This window comes from Sinocyclocheilus anshuiensis, unplaced genomic scaffold, assembly GCF_001515605.1.
Source record: "Sinocyclocheilus anshuiensis isolate Anshui unplaced genomic scaffold, SAMN03320099.WGS_v1.1 scaffold755, whole genome shotgun sequence".
Taxonomy (NCBI): domain Eukaryota; kingdom Metazoa; phylum Chordata; class Actinopteri; order Cypriniformes; family Cyprinidae; genus Sinocyclocheilus; species Sinocyclocheilus anshuiensis.
This window is the reverse complement of record NW_015552587.1, coordinates 464,620-488,551: the sequence shown is the minus strand read 5'-3', so window position 1 is coordinate 488,551 and position 23,932 is coordinate 464,620. Positions and strand designations below refer to the sequence as shown.

At 36.2% G+C, this 23,932-nt stretch overlaps 1 protein-coding gene across 1 annotated transcript in view; it reads left to right on the top strand.

Annotated features, from left to right (window-relative positions):
* The window catches only part of wrn (WRN RecQ like helicase), a 38,936-nt gene that overhangs the window by 10,310 nt on the left and 4,694 nt on the right, over positions 1-23,932 (top strand). The window contains exons 9-35 of the mRNA XM_016456364.1: positions 1,323-1,596; positions 1,673-1,747; positions 2,005-2,125; positions 4,024-4,099; positions 4,218-4,285; positions 4,486-4,594; positions 5,915-5,983; positions 8,366-8,448; positions 8,536-8,642; positions 8,762-8,949; positions 10,275-10,449; positions 10,532-10,713; positions 10,810-10,911; positions 11,470-11,562; positions 11,642-11,771; positions 12,409-12,579; positions 13,955-14,049; positions 14,693-14,756; positions 14,854-14,939; positions 15,143-15,224; positions 15,360-15,472; positions 16,274-16,388; positions 18,524-18,655; positions 19,792-19,954; positions 20,475-20,611; positions 22,086-22,205; positions 23,639-23,758. Of these exons, the coding sequence (XP_016311850.1) occupies positions 1,323-1,596; positions 1,673-1,747; positions 2,005-2,125; positions 4,024-4,099; positions 4,218-4,285; positions 4,486-4,594; positions 5,915-5,983; positions 8,366-8,448; positions 8,536-8,642; positions 8,762-8,949; positions 10,275-10,449; positions 10,532-10,713; positions 10,810-10,911; positions 11,470-11,562; positions 11,642-11,771; positions 12,409-12,579; positions 13,955-14,049; positions 14,693-14,756; positions 14,854-14,939; positions 15,143-15,224; positions 15,360-15,472; positions 16,274-16,388; positions 18,524-18,655; positions 19,792-19,954; positions 20,475-20,611; positions 22,086-22,205; positions 23,639-23,758 (3,250 nt within the window). The remainder of the gene's footprint in view (positions 1-1,322; positions 1,597-1,672; positions 1,748-2,004; positions 2,126-4,023; positions 4,100-4,217; positions 4,286-4,485; positions 4,595-5,914; positions 5,984-8,365; positions 8,449-8,535; positions 8,643-8,761; positions 8,950-10,274; positions 10,450-10,531; positions 10,714-10,809; positions 10,912-11,469; positions 11,563-11,641; positions 11,772-12,408; positions 12,580-13,954; positions 14,050-14,692; positions 14,757-14,853; positions 14,940-15,142; positions 15,225-15,359; positions 15,473-16,273; positions 16,389-18,523; positions 18,656-19,791; positions 19,955-20,474; positions 20,612-22,085; positions 22,206-23,638; positions 23,759-23,932) is intronic.

Sequence of the window (23,932 nt, the reverse complement as noted above, 5' to 3'; positions counted from 1 at the left end):
CAGCCAGTGTAAGTTTCTTTCAGTTGACACAGCTCAGACTTACATTTTAGTCTAGGACTAGGCTTAAGCCTTGTCTGTGAGACCGGGGGCTAGTGTTGTAAAAATGCAAGTGTTTACAGAGATTTATTTTTATTTTAGATACTTTGCATTGTAAAATCCACTTCTAAATATCTGTTCAGTAGTCCCTGTATATAACATAGCACAATTGACACAAATGAATTTGGTGCTTCTAATTAAGTGATAAAAAGTAGTTGCAAATGTTGTACAAAATATCACCACTACTCATCTTTGCACCAGTAAAACGTGCAACTCCAAATTATATGTAATATCTAATTATCATATTACTATTTAACTTGCACTGGAAAGGTTTCTGTGACCTCTCGCGAGATCTCGGCAAAAAGTCTCATGATTTATTTCCAGAACATGATGCTTGATGCGGAGTGGTATTCAAGATAATGTGCATTAAGGGCACTCCGCTTTGGCGTTTTTAAGACCTGGGACAGTCTTGCGCACTTACTTTTTTGTCGCGCGCAAAGTTTTATATCACACAAGCAACATGCAAACTTTGTGCAAGAGTTACGTCTTAATCTTAGTCAATCCACCAGAAATTGAAAGTAAAAACTGACGAGGCTTTTGGCATCTGATGCTGCATTAACAGCGCCAGGGCTGCCCTTTGGGCGGTGCAACTTTTATTATCTTTTATTTTATTATTATAGCATAAACTTTTATTATCCTCACAGCTCACAGTTATGCGGTGATGCGCTATGAAATTATTGTGGGGCTAATTAATTGTAATATTCATTTAATAATAAGAGGAGTATTGTGGAAAAGGAGACACAAATATACAATATAGAAGGGCTGTTCAGCTCTGGTTGTTGAGGGCCACTGTCCTGTGGGATTTGATTGTAACCCTAATCAGAGCTAAACTCTGCAGGACATGGCCCTCCAGGAATAGAATTGAATAGCCCTTCAATAATGTATTGAATTTTGTCACATTGTATGGGCATGATTAGGAAAGGCACGCGTAAAATAAATGTATAATCACATTTGATTTTTGATTGAAGTGTGCTCCATGTGCATCAAATATAGCATTTTGAAATTGTCGTTTTCAGTTAGCAACCTACATTTTTGACAGACCACATTTTGGTGCATCTCTAATTTCACTTGATATGACCCCTGCTTGAAATGTTGAGGCAAAAGGGAGATTTCAAATAACAAAGCATAAGCATTCTGTTGTCTGTGGTCCATAATTCTCCCTGTGCATGATTATTATTAATATTATGTGAGTTATGATGTTTACATGATTTGTATGATTTTTGCAGTGCTGCGAGACTAGTGGATGATCTGTCTCAGACCGTTGCATCTCTAAGATGCGTTTTGTCGAATGCCAGCAAACCGTTTGATCCATCAGATGAAGAAGCTAAGACTAAGCCAGAGAACCGAGACCAGAGCCATAGACAGTCTGAGGAAGACGCTGGCAGACACATGCAGAGAGAGTGTGTGATGTCTCTGGATATCTCTGAGTATGAGCTGCAGATGCTGGAGCAGCAGGCCAGACACGAGCAGCTGGAGGAAGAGTGCATCTTAGCTTTCCAGGTGACTGCTGCATTCAGCTGCTCTGTGCTTTATCAGTGTGATTACTGAGGTTTCGTGATTGTTATGTTTTCCTCAGACTCAGCAGGCATCAGCCCACAAGGACTCTAATGACATGGAGAGTGATGAAGATTTTGATGATGAAATGATGAAGGTAAAACGCAGGTCACGTTATGTTTTCAGGTGATAGCTGCAGAGTGATCGTTGAACATTAAGTCACGCTTGTGTCTTTGAGGCTGTTATTAAATTGAGCTTGTCAAGCTCCAAAATGACCATAAATAGCCAAGGAAAGTCCAAAAAACTCCTCTTGAAACACTTGAGAATGAGATAAATGATGGCACTTTTTTCTAAAAACTCAAGATTTACTCAAATAGTTTGATGCCTAATTGTTTCTCTTCTGTTGTTTGTCAGTGTGCTGCTGACATAGAAAGATTAAATGATAAACATGGTCATGAGAAACAGGAGCTTGTCCCATGGTCTGGTGCTGAAGATGATGATGAGGATGTCGAGGAAGATGAGGAAGAGGGGTTTGGTAAATTTACTGTCTTTGATCCTTGAACATAAATAGCCTTCCCAGATTCATATACAGTTATATATTTTATTTTCATGTAATCTTTGACTAAAGTCGAGTCCAGTGTTGGGGAAAGTTACTTTTAAAAGTAATGCATTACAATATTGCGTTACTTCCTAAAAAAAGTAACTAATTACGTTACTTAGTTACTTTTTATTGAAAATAATGCGTTACGTTACTTTTGCGTTACTTTTTAAATCTGGGCTGGGCTTGCTTGTTTGCTTTTAATACAAAAGTTCTATTTTTGGCAAATATAAAAGCCCTTTCACACCAAAAGCCTCAGGCTGAAGGAAATGTAAATTCACGTCTGTACAGTAGAACACAGAAGAAGAAAGTTCAACACTCTTCAGCAATAAAAAAAGAAGAAGAAATGTTAGTTTATCTTTGTAATTTTTGCTTATTAGTATGGTTGAATTGGATCACCGAAGGTCAGCAGCAAGTTGGTTAATAAAATGGGATTAAATACATAAAGGATATTTGTATTATTTAACATATTTAATTATTGCAGGCAGCTTTGAGTCATATTCTGAGTTGCTTTTAACTGTTTTTATTAATTTTGAGAAACTAAATCTGATTTTTTTTTTTTGTGAGTGAGTGAGATGAATTAATGCATGTTCACATTTATTCTAGAACTACAGTAACATTTTACTCCCGATTTCTCTCAACAAGGGCACAGGAGAGCTTTCAATCAATAAATGGGAAAAAAGTAACTGGCGTTACTTATTTGAAAAAGTAACTCAGATATTTTCTTGTAAATTAAAAAGTAATGTTACTTTACTAGTTACTTGGAAAAAAAGTAATCTGATTACGTAACTCTCGTTACTTGTAATGCGTTACCCCCAACACTGATCGTGTCTTGTTCAGCTTGAATATTCTTCACATTATATATTTATGAACAAGACGAGTCTTCTGCAGTATATAAACTCACTGTAATATGAAAGCTGCCCAGGACAACGGAGCTATATTTCATAGCGCTGTCTTTGCAGCTCTGTCCAGAGCAGGTTTCATATCACAGTGAGTCTTAACATTATTGAGGAATATTTTAAGGAAAGTTTTGCCACTTTCAGTTTTATACAAGCATTAATACAGCTGTAAAAGAAAAATCTAGTATAAATACAATAAATGAAGCTTTGGATTTCTATTTAAATGTAAATGATAAATGATATTCTCAATAACGCATTATCTATGTTTACATGCAACCAAATAATCTGTCGGATCCAATCTAATCGGTTTGATGGCTCAGTCGGACTGAAAAGCCTTAATTGATCTGATTGAGCTCGATCTAATTCAAATTTCGATCAGATTGGAAGAGGTGTAGACCTTTTCTAATCCGATCGAGAGGACATGCAAACACCTAAAAACTGAAACTGGAAAGTACTGCGCATGATGTGCAGTGGTGTAGAAATGGCGTAATGACGTATAACACACGTTGAACGAGCTGTTGTTTTTGCACAATCAAGTGTCATAAATGACTGTTATTTTAAAATTCTCCTTCCACCCTTTGTCTGTGAAATGTAGCAGAACAACGTCCCATCAGTCCTCACTTTATACTCTCATCCGCAGATGGCTTGTTTTGGCCACAGGATTTACTGCTTGAGAAATAAAAGCAGCTGGCACAAAGCTTCACATGCTCGTCGAAATACATAAATATTAAGTCTGCTCTTAACAAAGAAATTATTTCATTCTGATTGAAATAAAAGGTGTATTTAAACATAGCTAATGTCGGGTTTCTTTTTTTTAACGTATAATTTCAGGTTACTTTGCATTACTATGGATATTATCAGTATGTAAACTATGTCTTGTTTAATATTCGTTAGCAGCGGTTTTGAATTTCAACAAACTTGTTTGTTTCTGTTAAGATTCAAGCATCCCACAACCTGTTCCTGAACAAATTAAACATCTAAAAATGTTCTTTGGACATCACAGCTTTAAACCGTAAGTTTTGAAGTAGTATTGGTGTGTCTTTTACTATGTTATTGTTTATGATTGTAAATAAGCGTATATGGAGTTTGTTTTTCATGTGATCTGTCATATGATGCTCATGGTTTTTCAGGGTTCAGTGGAAAGTGATTCACTCTGTTCTCACGGAGAGGAGAGATAATCTTGTTGTCATGGCAACTGGTATAACTTTTTCTTGATCGTTGAAGTTATGAGAGATTTACTAAATGATCTTTAGTCGTAATAGTCATTTTCTGTCCAGCTCTAACCTGATAAATGTGATTATGAGGCACGGAGATATTAAGAAAACTGCTATACAAATGAATTTGACTTGACTTAGTTTGTGTTCAAAAGTCAGCTCTCATGAATGGCTGTGTTGGCAGGTTATGGGAAGAGTTTGTGTTTCCAGTTTCCTCCAGTGTACTGCCAGAACGTCAGTGTGGTCATCTCTCCTCTCATCGCTCTCATGGAGGACCAGGTGCTTCACCTACAGTACGTCACAGTGCTTTAACTTCATGTCACATCATTTTTAACTATCACGGCTATCAAAAACTATCATTTTTAACGCGGGTTTTTCTCCGGAAAATCACGATGCACAATTTTATCACGATTCTTTGTCATGTTGGTTTTCACTATTTTGCAAGTTGTCTGAGCAGTACAGACAAACTAATTTCCCTATTTAAAAAACAAAGCCTTACAAGGTAACAAAATATATATATATATAAAAAAAAAAGGCAGATATTTAGGCCAAAGAGGGCGAAGAGGAAAATCTTTGTCATTATTTTATCTTCGTTATTTAAATATATAAACAACGATACACATTACAAAAACACATAATATACAAATAAAACAAACTGCTTTATTTTTTCTGGTACAGTAGGTGTATTTAGCAGTAGCATTCAAGAAATTGAATGAACAAATATAAAAATAAAACACTATATACACGTCACTGTAAAAATGATCAATTGATGTTGTATTAAAGCTCTTCAGTCAAGAGCAGTGAGTGATTTTTCTCTTTGTGTTTTTATAACATTAAAGGAATAGTTCACCCAAAAATGAAACTTCTGTCATCATTTACTCACTCTCAAGTTGTAAATAAACCTGAATGAGCATCTTTCTTCTGTTGAACAAAAGAAGATATTTTGAAGAATGTGGGTAACCAAAGAGTTGCTGGTCAGAACAGCATGTGAATGAAATGTTTAACCAGCAAAACTTTAAAGCACATGCAAATAAAGTACTTTTGTGATTGCGAATAAGTGCAGTGTCCCGTGAGTGTAAAGGTCATTGCACACTGAGTCTGAAATTTTCGTATGCGTTTTTTCATTTTTTTCGTATTCGTCATCCTTTTCTGTCAAAATGCTTGCTACGGATGTGAAAACGCAGAAAATCTAACCTGATCCGAATTTTTTATGACGGATGAAAGTTTCGGAGGCAGTGTGTAAACGTGACTGACACAACGTGAGGTCGTATTTATTTTTTAACGTGCGAAAATTTCGGACTCAGTGTGCAAAGACCTTAACTCTACTGCTGAGTTAACATTTGATGTGACTGTACGCTGCATTGTACAGTACATTGAGACGGAGGTGTCAAAACTGCAACTGCAACTTAAACGTTGAAATGTAACTAAGATCTGGATGCAGGCTGATGTAGTGGCATGGTCAGCCTGCAACTGAGTGGTCTACATAATACAACATTTAACATAAATTTCAAAAAGAAGATATCGCATGACAGAACATTGTGTGATTGTAAATGAGATGCATGATGATACCTCCACTGATTTATCTTTCATTCATCTTTGTGTTTGTGTTGCAGAATGTCAAACATTCCTGCTTGTTTTCTTGGATCTGCTCAGACTAAGAACCTGTATGAGGAAGTGAAGAGGTGAGAGGCTAGTTGGCATGAAATACTTTTGGGAGCTTGACGTGTCCTGTGTAGGGATGCTCATATTGACCGTTTAACCGTTAACCGAAAGTAAGAATTTTAACTGATTAATACTATCAGTTAAACTGTTTAAAAGTTTTTTTTTTTTTTGGTACGTTTTTTCCACATATATTTTTAAGTTTGCTGCATGGTAAAAGAAAAAAAATAATGCTATACATACAGTATTTGACATGCAGCATGCATACAGACATATTTCGCTGAACAAGCACCTGCTTCACCTTCACTCAGTTAACTGATAGTATGCCCAACACAATGGCAAGTGGCAATATTGGATAAATGGTTATCAGAGAGTGAATCCGCGAGTGAATGTATGTAAATTCTGAATGGATTATAGCCTATAGTGCGCAATGGGCGCTCTCCTTATAATCACTGAAAATCTGTCACTCATACTGTAGATCAGTGGTTCTCAACCTTTTTTTCCACCGGGCCACACTATGGTCCAAGTCTCGCGGGCCGCACGCATATCATTTACATATGTCAGCAATACAAACCAACCTGATTTATATTATTATAGCCTACATATTATGATATCTAATCGATTACATTCATTGAAATAAATAAATAATTCTACTCCCCATAAATAACACCCTATTTATTGGGGGGGGGGTAAAAATTGTTTTACATGTAGAATGTAAAAATTCTACATTTCATGTATTTATGTAACACATATTCTACATTAAAAAAATCATTTAGAATGAACAATAACTGCTGTACAAAGAGTAAAAAAAACATACCTAATGCAGAAAAGCCGCCTCTTTTTTCGAATTGCGCAGGTGACCACTATCTTTCTTTCATCTCAAGCTTTACACTGCACAATTAATCTCTTATTTACATCATGTCTACACTTTCTTTGTTTTAATGAGAGAATAAAAAAAAAGAAATTATAAAAAAGTTATAAAAGTTTAAATTTACAATAAAGATAATGTAGTATACTATTTTTAATTTATTTTATATAAAATAAATATTTTATAAAATATGTTGTACGAAAATTGCTAAGAAATCAAAGCCATATGCCTAACCAAGTTATGTTCCAAATTTGAAGTTGATATCACAAAAATTGTGGTTCCTGTGAGATTTTGTTTGGGCACTATACCAAAAATAACCACTGGGTTACACCCAAACTATATTGAATTTTTCTAATCCAGTTTTCTGTCACAAATCGATCATTTTCTATCACAATATCACATCTATTACAAAACAGTCACCAAATATGGAATCTTGACTGTCAGACCTTTCCAACGATTTGTGTTTTGTCAAGATTACAAAAAGATTAGATTTTCTCTATATATATGTTTTATATATATATATGAGTCTGTATATATATATTATATCTTGATTTATACCCCAAAAAGGGCGACGTATCCCCTGAGATACAAACATTTAGAGACGGATTACAAAAAATATAAGCATTTAATTCATAAAATCCTCTCCAACGAAGTGTAAATAAATATGTGAACTAGATCAGCTTTTATCGGAGGGTGAGCAGATTTCCCCCTACAGGCGGCCATGCAGGATTAAATGCTGCCCGTGAGCTAAACAAAGAAACAGGTCACCTCATCTAAATATTCACAACAAACACCCTTTCAAGATGAAACCAAGAAATGAGACCTACACTTTCACTGCTTCTCCCCACAGCTGTTGCCCCTTTTAGGGTTAATTGTGACAAAAAATTCAATGCACATGACATGTCACATTTAAACTATCCAAGAGTAGTTTCATTTCAGAAGATTCAGTAGCTATGTTTCCATCCAAAGATGCAAATTTAACTTGTGCGCAAACTGGAATATCACATAAAACTTTTGCGAATAAAGCACCGTTTCCATCAAACGAGTCAAAGAGAACAAAATTGTCGCTTCCTAATAAACTGGCACTAAATATCACTAAGAAAACTAGGAGAAGCCACTGAATATAATTTTTTTTTCTTATATAATAAATTACTTGTGCCTCAGAGCGAGCAGACGAAACACAATAAATGCAGTCATTGCTGCATTTCAGAATGATCATAAAAACATATAGATGCTAGTCAAGTCTCATAGCACAAAGTCACATGACTTTTTCGATGAGCATGGAGGAATTTATTCGGTAAATGTGTTTCCATCGTAGTTTATGCCCATTTTTTCTTATCGGATAAAAAGTTTATCCTGCTCAATTGTGTGGATACGTTTTTTTATGTGCATTTTTAGAATTTATGTGCATCTTGGCATTTCCATCCAGCGTTTTTTTAAGCGATATTCCAAAATGCAAATAAAAATAGGTGGATGGAAACAGCTAGTGACGTGTGTTTAGCCACTGACATTATTTCCCCTGTTCTCTTGTCTTCAGGGGTCATTTTAGGGTGGTGTACATGACACCTGAATTCTGCTCTGGGAATATTCCTCTGCTAGCGCAGCTCGACAGGACTGTTGGTAAATCAAACCGGAAGTAAAATGCCATTTGAAGTGATTTAATCCTTCATTATAAACGAGGAACATCTTCTCTGTGTGTGTTTGTAGGTTTATCACTGGTTGCGGTAGACGAGGCTCATTGCATCTCTCAGTGGGGTCATGATTTCAGAAGTGCGTATCGTGACCTGTGGAAACTCAAGAAAAATCTCCCTGGTGTAAGCCATATTTTCTTTTGAAATCTATTTTGTGTCATTATGAAGTTACAGACTGATATCACTGAAGGATTGATTTGGATCATTTATTTGTGTGATTCCTATCATTTGACTTTAATCAGGTTCCTATTTTGGCGCTCACGGCTACTGCGAGTCCGTCTATCCGCGAGGACATCGTTAAGAGCCTTCGTCTGATCAACCCTCTGATCACCTGCACCTCGTTCGACCGACCAAACCTCTACCTGGATGTCAACCGCAAGTCTGGTGACGTTATCCAAGACCTCAAACAATTTCTCATCAAAAAAAAAAGGTAGGCCATGTTGATTCTTGTAGTAACTTGTGAGGAATATTCTTTGCATTTTGCACGAGAAATGTTTGAAGATTACTTAATGCAGTGGTTTTTAACCAGATGACCAGGACCCATTAGCACACAGTAAGACAAGAAGTTGGAAAAAAAACAGATGTAAGCTAAAATCATATTTTTATTATAATTTATTCCCTCAACTGACAGCGCCGCGTAAACATAAAAATCTGTCTGCATTTGTGATCAGAGAAATGACAAACAACAAGTGCTACTCTACTGCCTAAAATTCGCGTTTGAATCATCAGTGGCAAATCATTTAAATGAAATTGCAACTTTACAGATCTTCTTTATGCACCAAGAGCTTGTAACACTCAAAGAGAAAGGAAAAATTGAAATCGCATCATGACCCCTTAAAAATGTTGAGTACCAGGATTCTCACAGTCTTGGAAAATCTGCATAGGGAATTTTGTGTGGTGTCTAGACAAAAATTTAGTAATGAATGTAATATTTTCTAGTTGTGTCAAAATATTTAGAGTAGAAATGTCTAATTGTGAGTAAAAAGTGTATATATATATATATATAAAAAAAAAAATCCCAGTAATCGCAAACAACTTAAAGTCATATATGTGACCCTGGACCACAAAACCAGTCATAAGGGTCAGTTTTTTTGAAATTGAGATTTATACATCATGAATAAGTAAGCTCTCCATTGATGTGTGGTTTGTTAGGATAGGACAATATTTGGCCGAGATACAACTATTTGAAAATCTGAGGATGCAAAAAAAAATCAAAATATTGAGAAAATCGCCTTTAAAGTTGTCCAAATGAAGTCCTTAGCAATGTATATTAGTAATCAAAAATTAAGTTTTGATATATTTACGGTAGGAAATTTACAAAATATCTTCATGGAACATGATCTTAGTACCCTAATGATTTTTGGCATAATAGAAAAATTTATAATTTTGACCCATACAATGTATTGTTGGCTATTTCTACAAATATACCTGAGCTACTTATGACTGCTTTTGTGCTCCAGGCTCACATATGTACTATTGAACAACGAAGAACATTCAATCATTAAAAAGTTTGGAATTATTTGAATAAATTATTTTAATTATCTATAAATATTTTTTTATTACTATTTTAATGTATTGCCAAATTCCAGTGCCCACTCAGAAAATCTGATTTTGACCAGCAAATTACACAAAACAACAATTTAATCCAAAATCTAGAATTTGCCATTGTCTTGCTCATTGTACTTATTTTGCCAGTGTCTTATGTTACAGTATTTATTTATTTTTTTTTGTAAGTACACAAGTTTTGTTTTGTAGGGGTGGTTTTGAGTTTGAAGGCTCAGCCATTGTGTACTGTCCATCAAAGAAAGAGGCGGAGCGTGTGACAGCGGCGCTGTGTAAGCTGGACATCCCGTGTGGAGTTTATCACGCGGGTCTGAGCATCAAACGGAGGAGAGAAACCCAGCATCAGTTCATGAGGGATGAGATTCAGGTGAATGCCACTGAACGTCTCACGCCAGAAACAGAATTGTTTCAGTATTTAACAGTGTTGGTTCTTCATGGTTTTGTCGCAGTGTGTGGTGGCCACTGTGGCGTTTGGGATGGGCATTAATAAATCTGATATCAGGAAGGTCATCCATTACGGAGCTCCCAAAGAGATGGAGTCTTATTATCAGGAGATCGGGAGGGCCGGTAGAGACGGGATGCCCAGCGCCTGTCACGTCTTGTGGGTACCCGGAGATATGGCCCTGAATAGGTGACAACTCATCCTCATTTTGTTAACTAGTTCAACTTACAAGACTTTTTTTCTGTTGTAATTCTTAAAATATATCATCTTTGTGATTTCCCTTAGATTCATTCTCAACCAATCGAAAAGTGAGCGCTTTAGAGATTACAAAATGGACATGATGGCAAAAATGGAAAAGTATTTGAATTCAACCAAATGCAGGCGAAAGTAAGTGAATTTAACTTTCTAACCTGTCCAGAATATGTCAACTCGATCCAAAGAAAGAAATAAACTAGTGCTGTCAACAAACGATTAATCGCATCCAACATTAAAGTTTTTGTTTACATAATATATATGTGTGTGCTGTGTATATTTATTATGTATATATAAATACACACACATGCATAAATATATAAATGTAAATATTTTCAAAATATATGCATGCATGTGTGTGTTTATATATACATAATAAATATACACAGCACACACATATATATTATGTAAACAATGTTTTTACATTGTATTTTATTTTTGGATGCGATTATTCGTGATTAATCGTCTGACAGCACTGAAATAAACTTATTCGATGTGGCTGCTTAATAATGTCATAATAGTATAATGAATAATTAAAAAGTTTTTATTTCTTTCTTTTGATTTTTGGCATGAAATGTGACCGTTTTACATATTTAGAAACACCTGCATTTGCACCAACTTTGATTAGACATGACTTTCTTCATATTGTAATATTTTAGATGATATTTTTAAACATGATGAATTGTATCCTAGGTTGATTTTGTGTCATTTTGAAGACAAGCGTCTGAGGAAAGTGACGTCTGGAATTATGGGTAGCAGTGATTGTTGTGATAACTGCAGGTCAGGGTGAGTAGGTCTGCTTTCTGTGTGTCTTCAGACTGTTCTAATAGTTCCTGAAGGATGATTTATTTGGGTGTGTTTTCAGTGTAAACAGAGAGGATCCAGAGGTGGTCCTGCAGGACTTTGGCTCGTGTGCGTATCAGCTGATGAAGGCCATCAGGGCTATGGATGAGAGGTTCGGCATCACAGCGCCCATCCTCTTCCTGCGGGGCTCAGTACGTCAAACAGAGAACCGTTTAACACCCAGTAATGTACAAAACTATACCCTGCTTTGACTTTGAGTCATAAAGACCTGGGGCCTCATTTATAACCATTGCGTACGCACAAAACCTGCCCTGAAAGAGGCGTACGCCACTTCCTAAACAAAAGGTGGGATTTATAAAAACAAACTTGATGGGAAAAGTTGCGCACCTGCATGCAAACTCTGACAAATGCGTACAGACTTTTTTTCTGGAGAGAGAAAAGTAATGAAGTAAACAACAATTTTAAACTCTGTTTTCATTTCGATATACACATTTACATTAAATATTCACTCATTAATGGAGATAACTTTTGTGCGTACGCACAATCTAGCTTTTGTGCCTACCTACACTTTTAGGATGAAATCTACGGAGAGTTTTATACATGAGACCCCAGAGCTTAATCACAATTATTTATCAGTCCAAAAAGTCTGAGCTTAAAGTATTTCCATAAAAGGAACCAAAGGTTGAGAGAAAAAAAATTTATATTGATGTATATTGAAAGATTTATTGATTTATCGAAAGAAATCATAAATGAAGGCTTTCATTTTTTTTCATCATCTTTTACATGTGAGTTAGAGCTTTACAAATGCATTTCTCATCCCTCTTTTAGACCTCTCAGCGGGTTCCAGATCACTTTCGGGCACACTCTCTCTTTGGTATCGGCAGGGAAACCTCAGAAACTTGGTGGAAAGCTCTCAGCCGAGAACTTGTTGCTGAAAAATATCTGATGGAGACCACGGGCCACAGCAAATTCTCCACCCTCTGTAAACTCACACCCAAGGTACTGGCTAAAGATTAGTCATGAACTATTAAATAAAGAATGTTTCAAGTAATGTCACTATAGAGGGAGAAAGGAGAAAACCCCTGCATTCCTCCCCAAATAATTCAGCTGAAGGGACCCCCCCCTCTCTAATGAGTCTGTTCTGTGTGTCTCTGTGAGTGTAGTTTCATCTGGTACACAAGACTGAGACTTTTACGTGACTGAGAGTCACTTCAAGCTTTTCTGTCAAAACACACTGAAACTCAGAGCCCTTCACAACAACCTGCCAAAGTAATGGTCTGTTTAACTTGAAGAAATTATGACAGAAATATATTAATTTTATTAAATGCTAAAATGTACTTCTGAAAGTAACAATAATAATATTTTTTTCAGGAATATAATAATAATAATAATAATAATTCATTACATGTATATAGCGCTTTTCTAGGCACTCAAAGCGCTTTACATTGTCAGGGGGTATCTCCTCATCCACCAGCAGTGTGCAGCATCCACCTGGATGATGCGACGGCAGCCATATTGCGCCAGAATGCCCACCACACACCAGCTCATTGGTGGAGAGGAGACAGAGTGATGAAGCCAATGAGCAGATATGGGGATGGTTAGGAGGCCATGATGGTCAGAGGCCAATGGGCGAGTTTGGCCAGGATGCCGAGGTCACACCTCTACTCTTTTCGAAAGACATCCTGGGATTTTTAATGACCACAGAGAGTCAGGACCTCGGTTTAACGTCTCATCCGAAGGACGGTGCTTTTTGTCAGTATAGTGTCCCCATCACTACACTGGGGCATTAGGACCCACACAGACCACAGGGTGAGCACCCCCTGCTGGCCTCACTAACACCTCTTCCAGCAGCAACCTAGTTTTCCCAGGAGGTCTCCCATCCAGGTACTGACCAGGCTTAACCCTGCTTAGCTTCATTGGGCAACCAGTATTGGGCTGCAGGGTGATATGGCTGCTCGGATTTATTGATTATATAGCATTGGATTTATTTAAAATCTGGATTGTCTGGATGTATTTAAAACGGCCTCATGATGGTGATATTTATGTTGTAGTATAACAAGGGGAATGTGTAGGGTTCAAGCACAGACAGTGCTATATGGTAGTATATGGTAAAATTTAATTTTTATTAGGGCCCAAGCACAGAAGGTGCAAACACACTTCTTATATTTGTTTGTGTTGTTCTTCTACTCTGGAGTTAAATGATTTCAGTTTCCACCATACAGATGTCACAAAATTTGTACAGTTTAATTTGTTGTAGGATTCAGTCTCTAAAAGTCTCTAATAAAATACAGGCTTGATACATAAAATTGTAAATTTTTCACAAAATTGTGAAAAGCCATTATATATTAATCAGCATTGTAAATGTTTGACTCAGGGCAGATCATGGCTGAGTACAGCTGAAGATGAGAGGCACAGACGACTCCTGCTTCAGCCCAACAGAGATCTGTTCAGCAGAGTGTGTGTACCGCGGTAAGACCCTCACATCTTACCATCGGTGCATTTTGTAGTTGAGGGCACATTGTGTCCCTGTGGCAAACCTGAGCCGCCAGTCAAATTCAATGCATGAGCCAATTTGATGTTTATGAGAGGCCGTTAACATGGACAGAATTAGTTATATTGTGATATATTTGGAACGGAGAGCAGACTGCATTATGTATATCCCTGTCATTTTACCAGTTTTTTTTTTTTTTACCATTTTTCATTTGCCCTAAATTGTTTTTATGATCAAATGTTTATCAATGCTGTGATAAGAGAGCTAAAACCTTCATGGTACTGGTTTTCTATTGGGTGGGAACTGCCCTCCTGCTACGCTTTGTGTCATGAGGTGCTTTGCCAGAAGCGTGTGTTATGTTCTTTTGCTGCTTCTGCACAGATTCCAGTGCATTCATTCTAATACTCAGCTTAAATCTAACAAACATGTAGCTGTTTTATCTTATGTGATTTTTGCATTTTGTTTGCATTTTTCCCTAATATACCTAATGCAAAATTGTGAAAGTTGTCCTTTTGTGGCATTGCAGAATAGTAGGCACTGGACATTTTCCTACCATGCAAAACACAACGGCACATAGATCTCTGAATGCATTTTTATTGTATTCCTGATATGTCCTTGCAGGAAAAAAGCAGATCCAGCACATGTTGAGTCTACTGCTTCTAACCTGAAGTCAGATTGCACTCGGGTCAGTATCATCCATTAATGAATTCAGATTTTTTTTTTTCTAATTTTTCTCATTTTCTCATCCCTTTAATGTATATTTTTACTTTTGTTTTCTGCAGCCCTCTCTTGTTTCATTTCAGAGGGCAAAGGTCAGTTCTGGAGTTGGCACCCATCAGATTGTGAAGAAAGCAGATTTACCATCCAGGTATGAATCATGCATAAATATTATGAACTGACTTTTTGACTTTGACAATTGACAATCCGTGACAATTGCCTTTTTTTTTTGCTTATGGTTTGTGTATTTCGTTTAGAGCTTTTCACCACTAAATGTGTCACATTTCAAAATTCCTAGGTTAGAGTTACATCTGTCTGTTTGTGTGAAAAATGACATTTAATATTTGTATACAGATCAGCTGTTAGGCCAACCCAGATTCACGCTAATGTCAGAGCCCAGACTCCAGCGGTCTCAGCTAGAGAGATCCAGCTACAGGTACTGAATCTTAAACACTCATGTTTCTTGTTTCTTAAAAGCAACTGGGTGATTTCTGAAGGACGCACAGCAGTGTATGTCTCTGGAAACAACAGTCAATATCAGTTTTTCTCACTGTTTGTCTTATTTTTACAGTCTGAGCTGTATGGTAAGCTGGTTTCTGAGCGTCAGAAGTTAGCTGGTCTCAGAGACATCCCACCAGCTCTACTGGCCACCAATAAAATACTCCTGGATATGGCAAAATCAAGGTAATGTTGGCCTTTGGATGGTGTAGAATAGTGTAGTCCTCCAAAAAGAGCATTTCCTTTAACTTTGAAGTCAGAGTTGCAAAATCCAGTCATTCCTCTAGAAATCTGTGCAGTTGAGAGTTTTGAGTGACCAGTAGAAATCTGCTTTATACATGGCTACGCTATTGACAATAGACTATGGACTTTTTTGGCCACAAAATTTTACTGAAATTTCACTAATGTGACTGCACTATAGAAGAAAAATAATGACAAATGTCTTTGAAACAAAAAAGCATCTTGAATTGCACTAACTGAAAAAAATAATGCATTGTATTAACAGTGTTTGCGTTTTAATGCCTTGTATTTTCAGGGCTTGCATTTTTAGGGGCTGACTTTTAACAGTTGTTTATTTGAGCTGTGAATATTTAAATTCAAAACAATTCACACACATTTTCATAATTAAGAATTCAGTAATTTATATTCACCTTCCAGAATTCACTTCCAAATTATTCAATCTGTTTAAAAATACGATGTATAATATTCGACAGGCAATTTTCGATCCATTTTATTTCACTTTACAAATTCGCTTCCACAAATTGTGTGGTTAAAATTCGGCATTGCACATCCGGGATCTGCAGGAATAGCAGTAGAGCACCGATGCATGATCTCCAGCTGCTGTCAGTCGCTCACCAGCAGGCACCTTAATTATTGAAAAAGCCAGCTTTGTACTGACGCTTAATGTTAAATTTATAGTCTTTAGGTAGACATGACATTTTGTTAGTGGTCACGTTTTGAAGTTTTTAATGTTTATTTCTTTGGCAGGCCATGCTCAATATCCAGCTTGAAACAAGTGGATGGTGTTTCAGAAGCCAAAGCAGCCATGTTAACACCTCTGATTGAAGTCATCCTCACATTCTGTCAGACACACGGATTACAGGTACTGCTAAACACTGTATATTGTACACTACATTGTTTACCAAGGCTGCGTTATTTGAAGCATTTTACTATATGCATTTTACATTTTTAATTTGAGTTAAACAGTGGTTTACTGAACAAATTGCTCTTTTTTTCAGTTATAATTGAAATTTTCCTAGGGATAAAAATCAACCTCTGCTTATGCTCTATCTATATGGAGCCCTTGTACATTACTATAAGGTTACAATTAACAACAGAGCCCAAACTTAAATTTAATTACTTTAAAAAAAAAAAAAATTAAAAAAAAAATCACTAAACATAAAAAAGTATGCAACTGCATATAATACATTTTTTAAATGAACTTCTGAATTATAAAATGTTTATTTGTTGTTGAAATATTCATTTACACAATGGCTGTTTTATAACAGAATTATTTAAACATACATTAAATAATTAAAACATCACTAACAGGTAAAGTAAAAGATAATGAGTATATAGTCCAGTGTTTGCATTCAGGCTGGTACAGATGCCCAAACAAACAGAAGTAATGTTTTGATATTGCCACAGTGTGTTGTGTTCAACCTGCCACTGATACACTTCACATTTAAGCACTTAGGGTTATTCTGTATTATGAATGTGTTCACAGTAGGGGTATCCCCGACTAAGGATTTACACAGTCGAATCAGAATTGTCGAATCTTGCCGATAGTCGAATCATATGTTTGGGGGCGGGGGGCAAAATACATGACCAAGAGTCAAGTAGTCAGACATTTGACAGTCATAAACACTGACGTTAACACACAGGGAAAATGTGTAACGGATGCCTCGCAGATACAAACAAGATAAATAATGTTTTATGTTTTGTTTTATGTTTTGATTAAAAGATAGGATAACTTGGTAAACATTAGCCGGCTGCATATCATGTTGTTTATTACTTATCAGATCTGATGAAACTGAAAATTTGCACTAAATAAAACCAAATAATCCACATAAGATGAAATCAACAGATGCAAGGAGTATTTGATGAAGCCCGTGTGCATGTTTACTCTAACTGTATAGAGATTTTCACGGAGGAAATTAACAATTACCCTCATAATTTTTCTGACTTTGAAGCATATACTGTACTGCTGCCACATAAAAATCTGTGCGATCGCCTAAATATGAGCTGCTGTGAAAACTGCTCAAACACAGCTAGTTTTATCCAGACCCGGTTCCAGAATTAAATACTGCGGGTGCTTCAGAGAGTGTGCTCTAGCCTCAATTCACATGCATTTTCACGTATATTTTTGTGCCGTCCATTGCTCTTTCGAGTGTGAATCCTGCATAAATATGCAGATGTCATTCCCTTAACTTTGCAGCGTGTATGTGGCCGAAAAATAAAAGTTCTATACAAATTCTAAATGGATTATATGTAGCCTAGAAAGCACACAGAGCACTGCCTTTATATTCACTAAAAAGCTGTCCCTCGTCTTCATCATGATCTCATTAAGTTTTGTAGGTTTTGCCAGATCAGTTACGCCAATATGATAGTGAATAGATAATATCTCGAGTTTTTAAGCGGGATCGGCGCCAATGTTCACAGCATGCAAAAATCTAATTAGAACCGGCTGAAATGTTTTGAAATCACTTGCACCCTACCTGATCGAAACAAATCCAGTCTTTCACTCTGCCTGTGTCAATTTGAGTCTTGTTAAAGATTTAAATCCCTGCCACAAGATGCTCCTTTATACATGAATTTATACACTGAGTTGAATCAGGCTCCTCCTATCAAAGCATCGAATCTTCGACTATTTGGGGTCACCCCTAGTTCACAGATGAAGTGTGCTGATAAACAAAATATGCAGCAGAATATATTTGAATACAGCAATTCAATACAGTACATCCGTGAATTCCTTTTATAGAAGTTACTATCTAAAAAAAAAACAAAGGACATAACATTATAACATTAAACACATTTTTTTTTTTTTTATCAAATTGAATGGTGTCCGCTTTCATGTTTTCTATGATATAAACAGCTCTTTCATGTCACAGCTCTTACTAGATCACCCAGAACCACATATCCATTTTATAGTGGATCTCAGTGGCTCAGGGCTTATGGGCTGATACTGTTCAGTATGAAGTGTTATACTGTATGCTAATGAGTTGTTCTGTGAATTAGGTGGATGATTCCTCCAGCTCTACTCCACCTGTCCAAACACACTCTAGCCGTGAGTACAGTTCTGTGGGTCAGTTTCTACCGGACAGTGTCTCTGTCACACACAGACTGTTTCAGATGGAGTACAAGACCATGGTACGACATTCACTCCTAATACTCCCTTTTAATGTGGCATCTGTCTTGTTTATCATGCTTTCTTATATGTGACCCTGGAGCACAAAAGCAGTCTTAAGTCGCTGGGGTATATTTGTAGCAATAGCCAAAAATACATTGTATGGATCAAAATGATTGATTTTTCTTTTATGCCAAAAATCATTAGGATATTATTAAGTAAAGTTCATGTTCCATGAAAATATTTTGTAAATTTCCTACCGTAAATATATCAAAACTTAATTTTTGATTAGTAATATGCATTGCTAAGAACTTCATTTGGACAACTTTAAAGATGATTTTCTTAATATTTTGATTTTTTTTGCACCCTCAGATTCCAGATTTTCAAATAGTTGTATCTCGGCCAAATATTGTCCTATCCTAACAAAACCATACATCAATGGAAAGCTTATTTATTCAGCTTTCAGATGATGTATAAATCTCAATTTCGAAAAATTGACCCTTATGACTGGTTTTGTGGTCCAGGGTCACATATGCAATTATGTAGAATTACTCCATCAATAGTTAAAAACACAGCAAATTAAAGGTGTCTGAGGATTTAAAAAAACTTAATACAGCAATGCACAACAATTAGTTGGGGGTTGACAAATGTTAATTTCATGGATGTGTGTAGCATGAGACATACATTTGGTGTTTTTTGGCATTTGTTAAATAGGACAATATTAAAGAGACCGGAATCAATAGGAGAGAAGATCTTTTGGGTTGCCTAAGACATTGCTAAAAATCCCATTTTAAAATAGTTTAGCAGCATTTTTTGTGCATGCTTCATTGCATCATCAACAACAGCAATAATAAAAATAAAAATGTGTCCCAGACTTTTTTTTTTTTTTACCAAGAATTCACCCTTTTTAATAAGACTTTGTGTGATTATTATCTTTATTACAATCTCAAGCCTGTTACACCTCTTGGTATTTTTAAATCGTGCCCCATAAAATATATTAATTGCATTTTTATGAATGTAAAATATCTGGATTGCATTTTTATTATTTGAACATGTTTTTAGTGCTTTTTAAATAAATTATGGAAAAACAAAATGAGCCTGATGTCATGAAGCCAGTATATTTTGATGGTGAAGTGGATATTGGTGTTGTGTTGTGTAGAGACAGGTAGCAGATGCTCGCAGTCTGCCCATGGCAGCGGTGGAGTCTCATCTGTTGCAGGCTCAGAAGATGGGCTGTGCTGTGGACACAGACAGAGCTGGACTCTCAGCCTCCATCTATAACACCATCAGAAAAAGCATCGCCTCTCCTCCAGTCAGCTCAGGTTACACGAATTTCAGCAGAATACAATACAATATCTCTTATCCAAATGTGGAAAGGTTTGTTCTTCTAGAGCACTATTTTTGGAGCTCAAGAGTTGGTGATTTTGTTCAAAAACTACTGAATTTATATTAATAAATGAATTATAGGTTACACTTTATTTTAAGATGTCCTTGTTACAGTGTAATTATAGAGTTAAGTACTGAGTAATATTAATTAACTACATTAGGATTAGGGTTTGGTTTAGGGTTACTTGCATGTAATTATGCATAATTAATTGTTATTATAATAGTAAGTACATGTAACGTGTAACAAGGACACCTTAAAATACAGTGTTACTGAATGATACAATTAATACAGTTAATTACTGAGTATTATTAATTATTACTATAAGGGTTAGGATTTGGTTTAGGGTTAGTTGCTTGTAATTATGCGTAATTTACTGATACTGTCTATTACTATAGTAAGTACACATAACAAGGACACACCATCACTTGTATTGTTTCTGTTTTCTTCCTGAACAGATCTGAGTGATTTTAAAGCGATCCGGTCTCGTGTGCCTGAAGATGTCAGTAACTTCCTGCTAAGGCTGGCGCTTTATGAACTCCAGAGAGAAGCTTCATTCACAGCACATCATGAGATCTCCTGGATCGAGCCGCTGGTGTGTTTCTGCCACTTTGAACTCCAGTAGAGCAGTTTATTGAAATGTTCATATTTAGCTGAAATGCACCAGCAGAGGTCAGCACAGTGCTGTCGCGTGAAGCACTTGCTGATTTGTTTGTAATATACTGCTAGCTGCTAACCTTACTGATTTCACTATTAATCATTTATTTATAGCTGCTGTCCATTATTTATGTGTAAAGGTTTATCATTTCTTTCCTCTTCCTCTGTGCTGAGCAGGATTTTTCATAGTGTCTGATGGCTTATGATCCGATTCATGCAGAATACTAAAGTTTACTATGACGATTTTTACCTGTGCCATTAATGACAGGAAAAGGAAATGAGTGTTATCTTGGAAATCATGTACCAAGGTTTTAACAAAATGAAAGATAAGTTAATACCTGCCATCAGTGTTTTGATTGAAGAAACACTGTTCAAGAAATTCAAGAAATACTGTACTCAGAGAGTCTTGTAATGTGGCATGATGTAATCCATCTAAAACTACTTTATAATTATTAGATATGCAGCTTACATTGATTCAGACACTAAATTGAATATTTTAACTTTGTATTAATTAATTGTGTGCACAGAATGCTTCATGCTATTGCTGTTTGTCAGCTACCCATTGACAAGTTTCAGCCAAGTCTAATGACATTGGCTGTGTTTACAATGGCACAAAAAATCTGATTTTTTGCACACATCTGACACAGATCGGAATTTGTTGCACACGTGTAAACACAAAAATCCACACAAGATACGATTTTTTTTCGCATCCAATCTGAGCCACTTCCAAATGTGGATTTTAATCGGATACATATCCGATATCTGGACATCTGTCAGATTTTGAGCTGCAAAACATCAACATAAACAGCTGTTGTCCATGCTGGCAAATAATAATGTGCATCCGACATGAATTAAATAAATCATTTTAATAGCACGGCCTACTACCATGTGCATAGTAAAGAGATCACTGATGTAAACGGATATCGGATACCAGTCCTGTCAAAGTGAATGTAAACGGGGAGGACAAAAAAATCGGATATGGTCAAAAGATCGGATCTGTACACTTGACTTGCAGTGTCAATGCAGCCATTGTTGAGCTCTTTGAGTCTCTCAGTGTCCTGACACTTTAGGAGACTAAGACTTTGACGTAACATCTGCTGTGTCTTTCAGACTGATTATGGCAGACCTACTTTATTTTTCTTAGCCATCATCATCTCCAGATGTCGGATCATCCGCTTTGTGTCCATGGCTTTGGGAGCTGTAGTATATACTTGTCTCACTGAAGCCTTTACTAGATTTTGATTGCTTTACTGCTGATGTCTTATAAAAAAACATTGTGGATGTCTTGGCCAATAACTGCTTCCATGCTTGTGTAGGTTATGTTCTGTAATGGTCATGTTAGCAGGTGTGTGAGTTCCTGAGATACCCGTGTGCAGGGATCAAATGCTAACAGATGTGTGTCATCACTGTAGGATAAATCAGCGACTGCAGACAGATCTGCTGTTAAATGTGTGATTGGAGAGTCACAGCGTGAGGCAGACACCATGGACACGAGTGAAGATGAGCTCTTCATCAGTATTCCCATGCCACAGGTGACTCATATCTGTCTGTCTCAGAATGACAATTACACAGTGAGTTTATCTGTGTATGTGCACACATTGTTTCTGAAATCGGTACACATGCGGACAGGCTTGAGATGAAACACTGGTCTTTCATTTAGATTAATTCTGATCTCTAGTCTACCTTCTGCACACTGAACTTTTAGTATTTACTTACAAAAATCTTCGTAAAAGTTTGAGTAATTTTTATTTAGTCAAAGCTTACTTGGCAATACTTTGATTTTACTCAATATAGCACCTAATTAAACCATGCTTTTAAAGTGTATGCAACTTAGAAACATCTAAGTAAACAATACAATAGATATCATGCAGACACCATATTTATATAATTAGAAATACGGCACTCGTCTGAACACAGACACTTTAATACTTGGTACACAATACACGATGATGGTAACATTCTGTGGTTCATTTTTGAGTATGAATGTGTCATTTTGAGTAGAAAATAAACTCCAGATGTAACAAAACCACAAGCTACTAAACCTAACAACAAAAGCAATGATAAAACAGTGTAAATACAGCTGGAAAACAGGAACAAATCTACCTTATTAATTATTCATGCCCCAGTGCATGATGGGAACACCAGTATCAGAAAAGTTGAGTAGGTTTTACTTAATGTTATAACATCTATATTTACGCTTTAACTTCTACAAGCTTGAATTGAGAACAAATACAGAATTTACTGTTTTTATTTTATTATTGCCTGAACTAACTTTTCCATGTGTCCCTGGAGCACAAAAAAGTCTTAAGTCGCTGGGGTATATTTGTAGCAATAGCCAAAAATACATTGTATGAGTCAAAATTATCGATTTTTCTTATATGCCAAATATCATTAGGATATTAAGTAAAGATCATGTTCCATGAAAATATTTTGTAAATTTCCTACTGTAAATATATCAAAACTTAATTTTTGATTAGTAATATGCATTGCTAAGAACTTCATTTGGACAACTTTAAAGGTGATTTTCTCAATATTTAGATTTTTTTTGCATCCTCAGATTCCAGATTTTCAAATAGCTGTACCTCGGCCAAATATTGTCCTATCCTAACAAACCATACATCAATGGAAAGCTCATTTATTCAGCTTTTAGATGCTGGATAAATCTCAATTTTGGAAAAATTGACACTTAAGACTGGTTTTGTGGTCCAGGGTCACATATAGAAATTACATGTTTTTCTGTAGTATTTACTTCACCACAGAATCATTTTTATTAGTGCACAGAAGATTTTATTTTTTTATTTTCTTCCCTGTGCCGGGATCAACATGTGAAGTCTGCGGTAATGCATGTATACTTTGATGACAAGTGCCATAAATGTTCATACGCTGTCTGTTGTTTAGTTTCTAATTGCGGCTCTAAAGGTTGATCAGTGTTGAGTGTGTGGTGTACTTCTGCCGGTGTATACAGGATTCCTGTCTGAAGTCATGTGACCCCGTTCCTCAGAGCAGTGAAATGGATCTGACCTCCTGGAACCAGGATAAACTGGATAAAGACACGCAAGATCTCTTCAGCGATTCACCTGTGAAGGTATGATGTGTTCTTGCTGAGCCTTTAAAGAACTGGACTGATGAATAATGTACTCAAACACATAATTCAAAGAATAATACAGTACTGTTCAAAGTTTGGATTAATGACACATGAAATTGATCAAAAGTGACGACATTTATAATGTTAGAAAAAGGTTCTATTCTAAATAAGTGA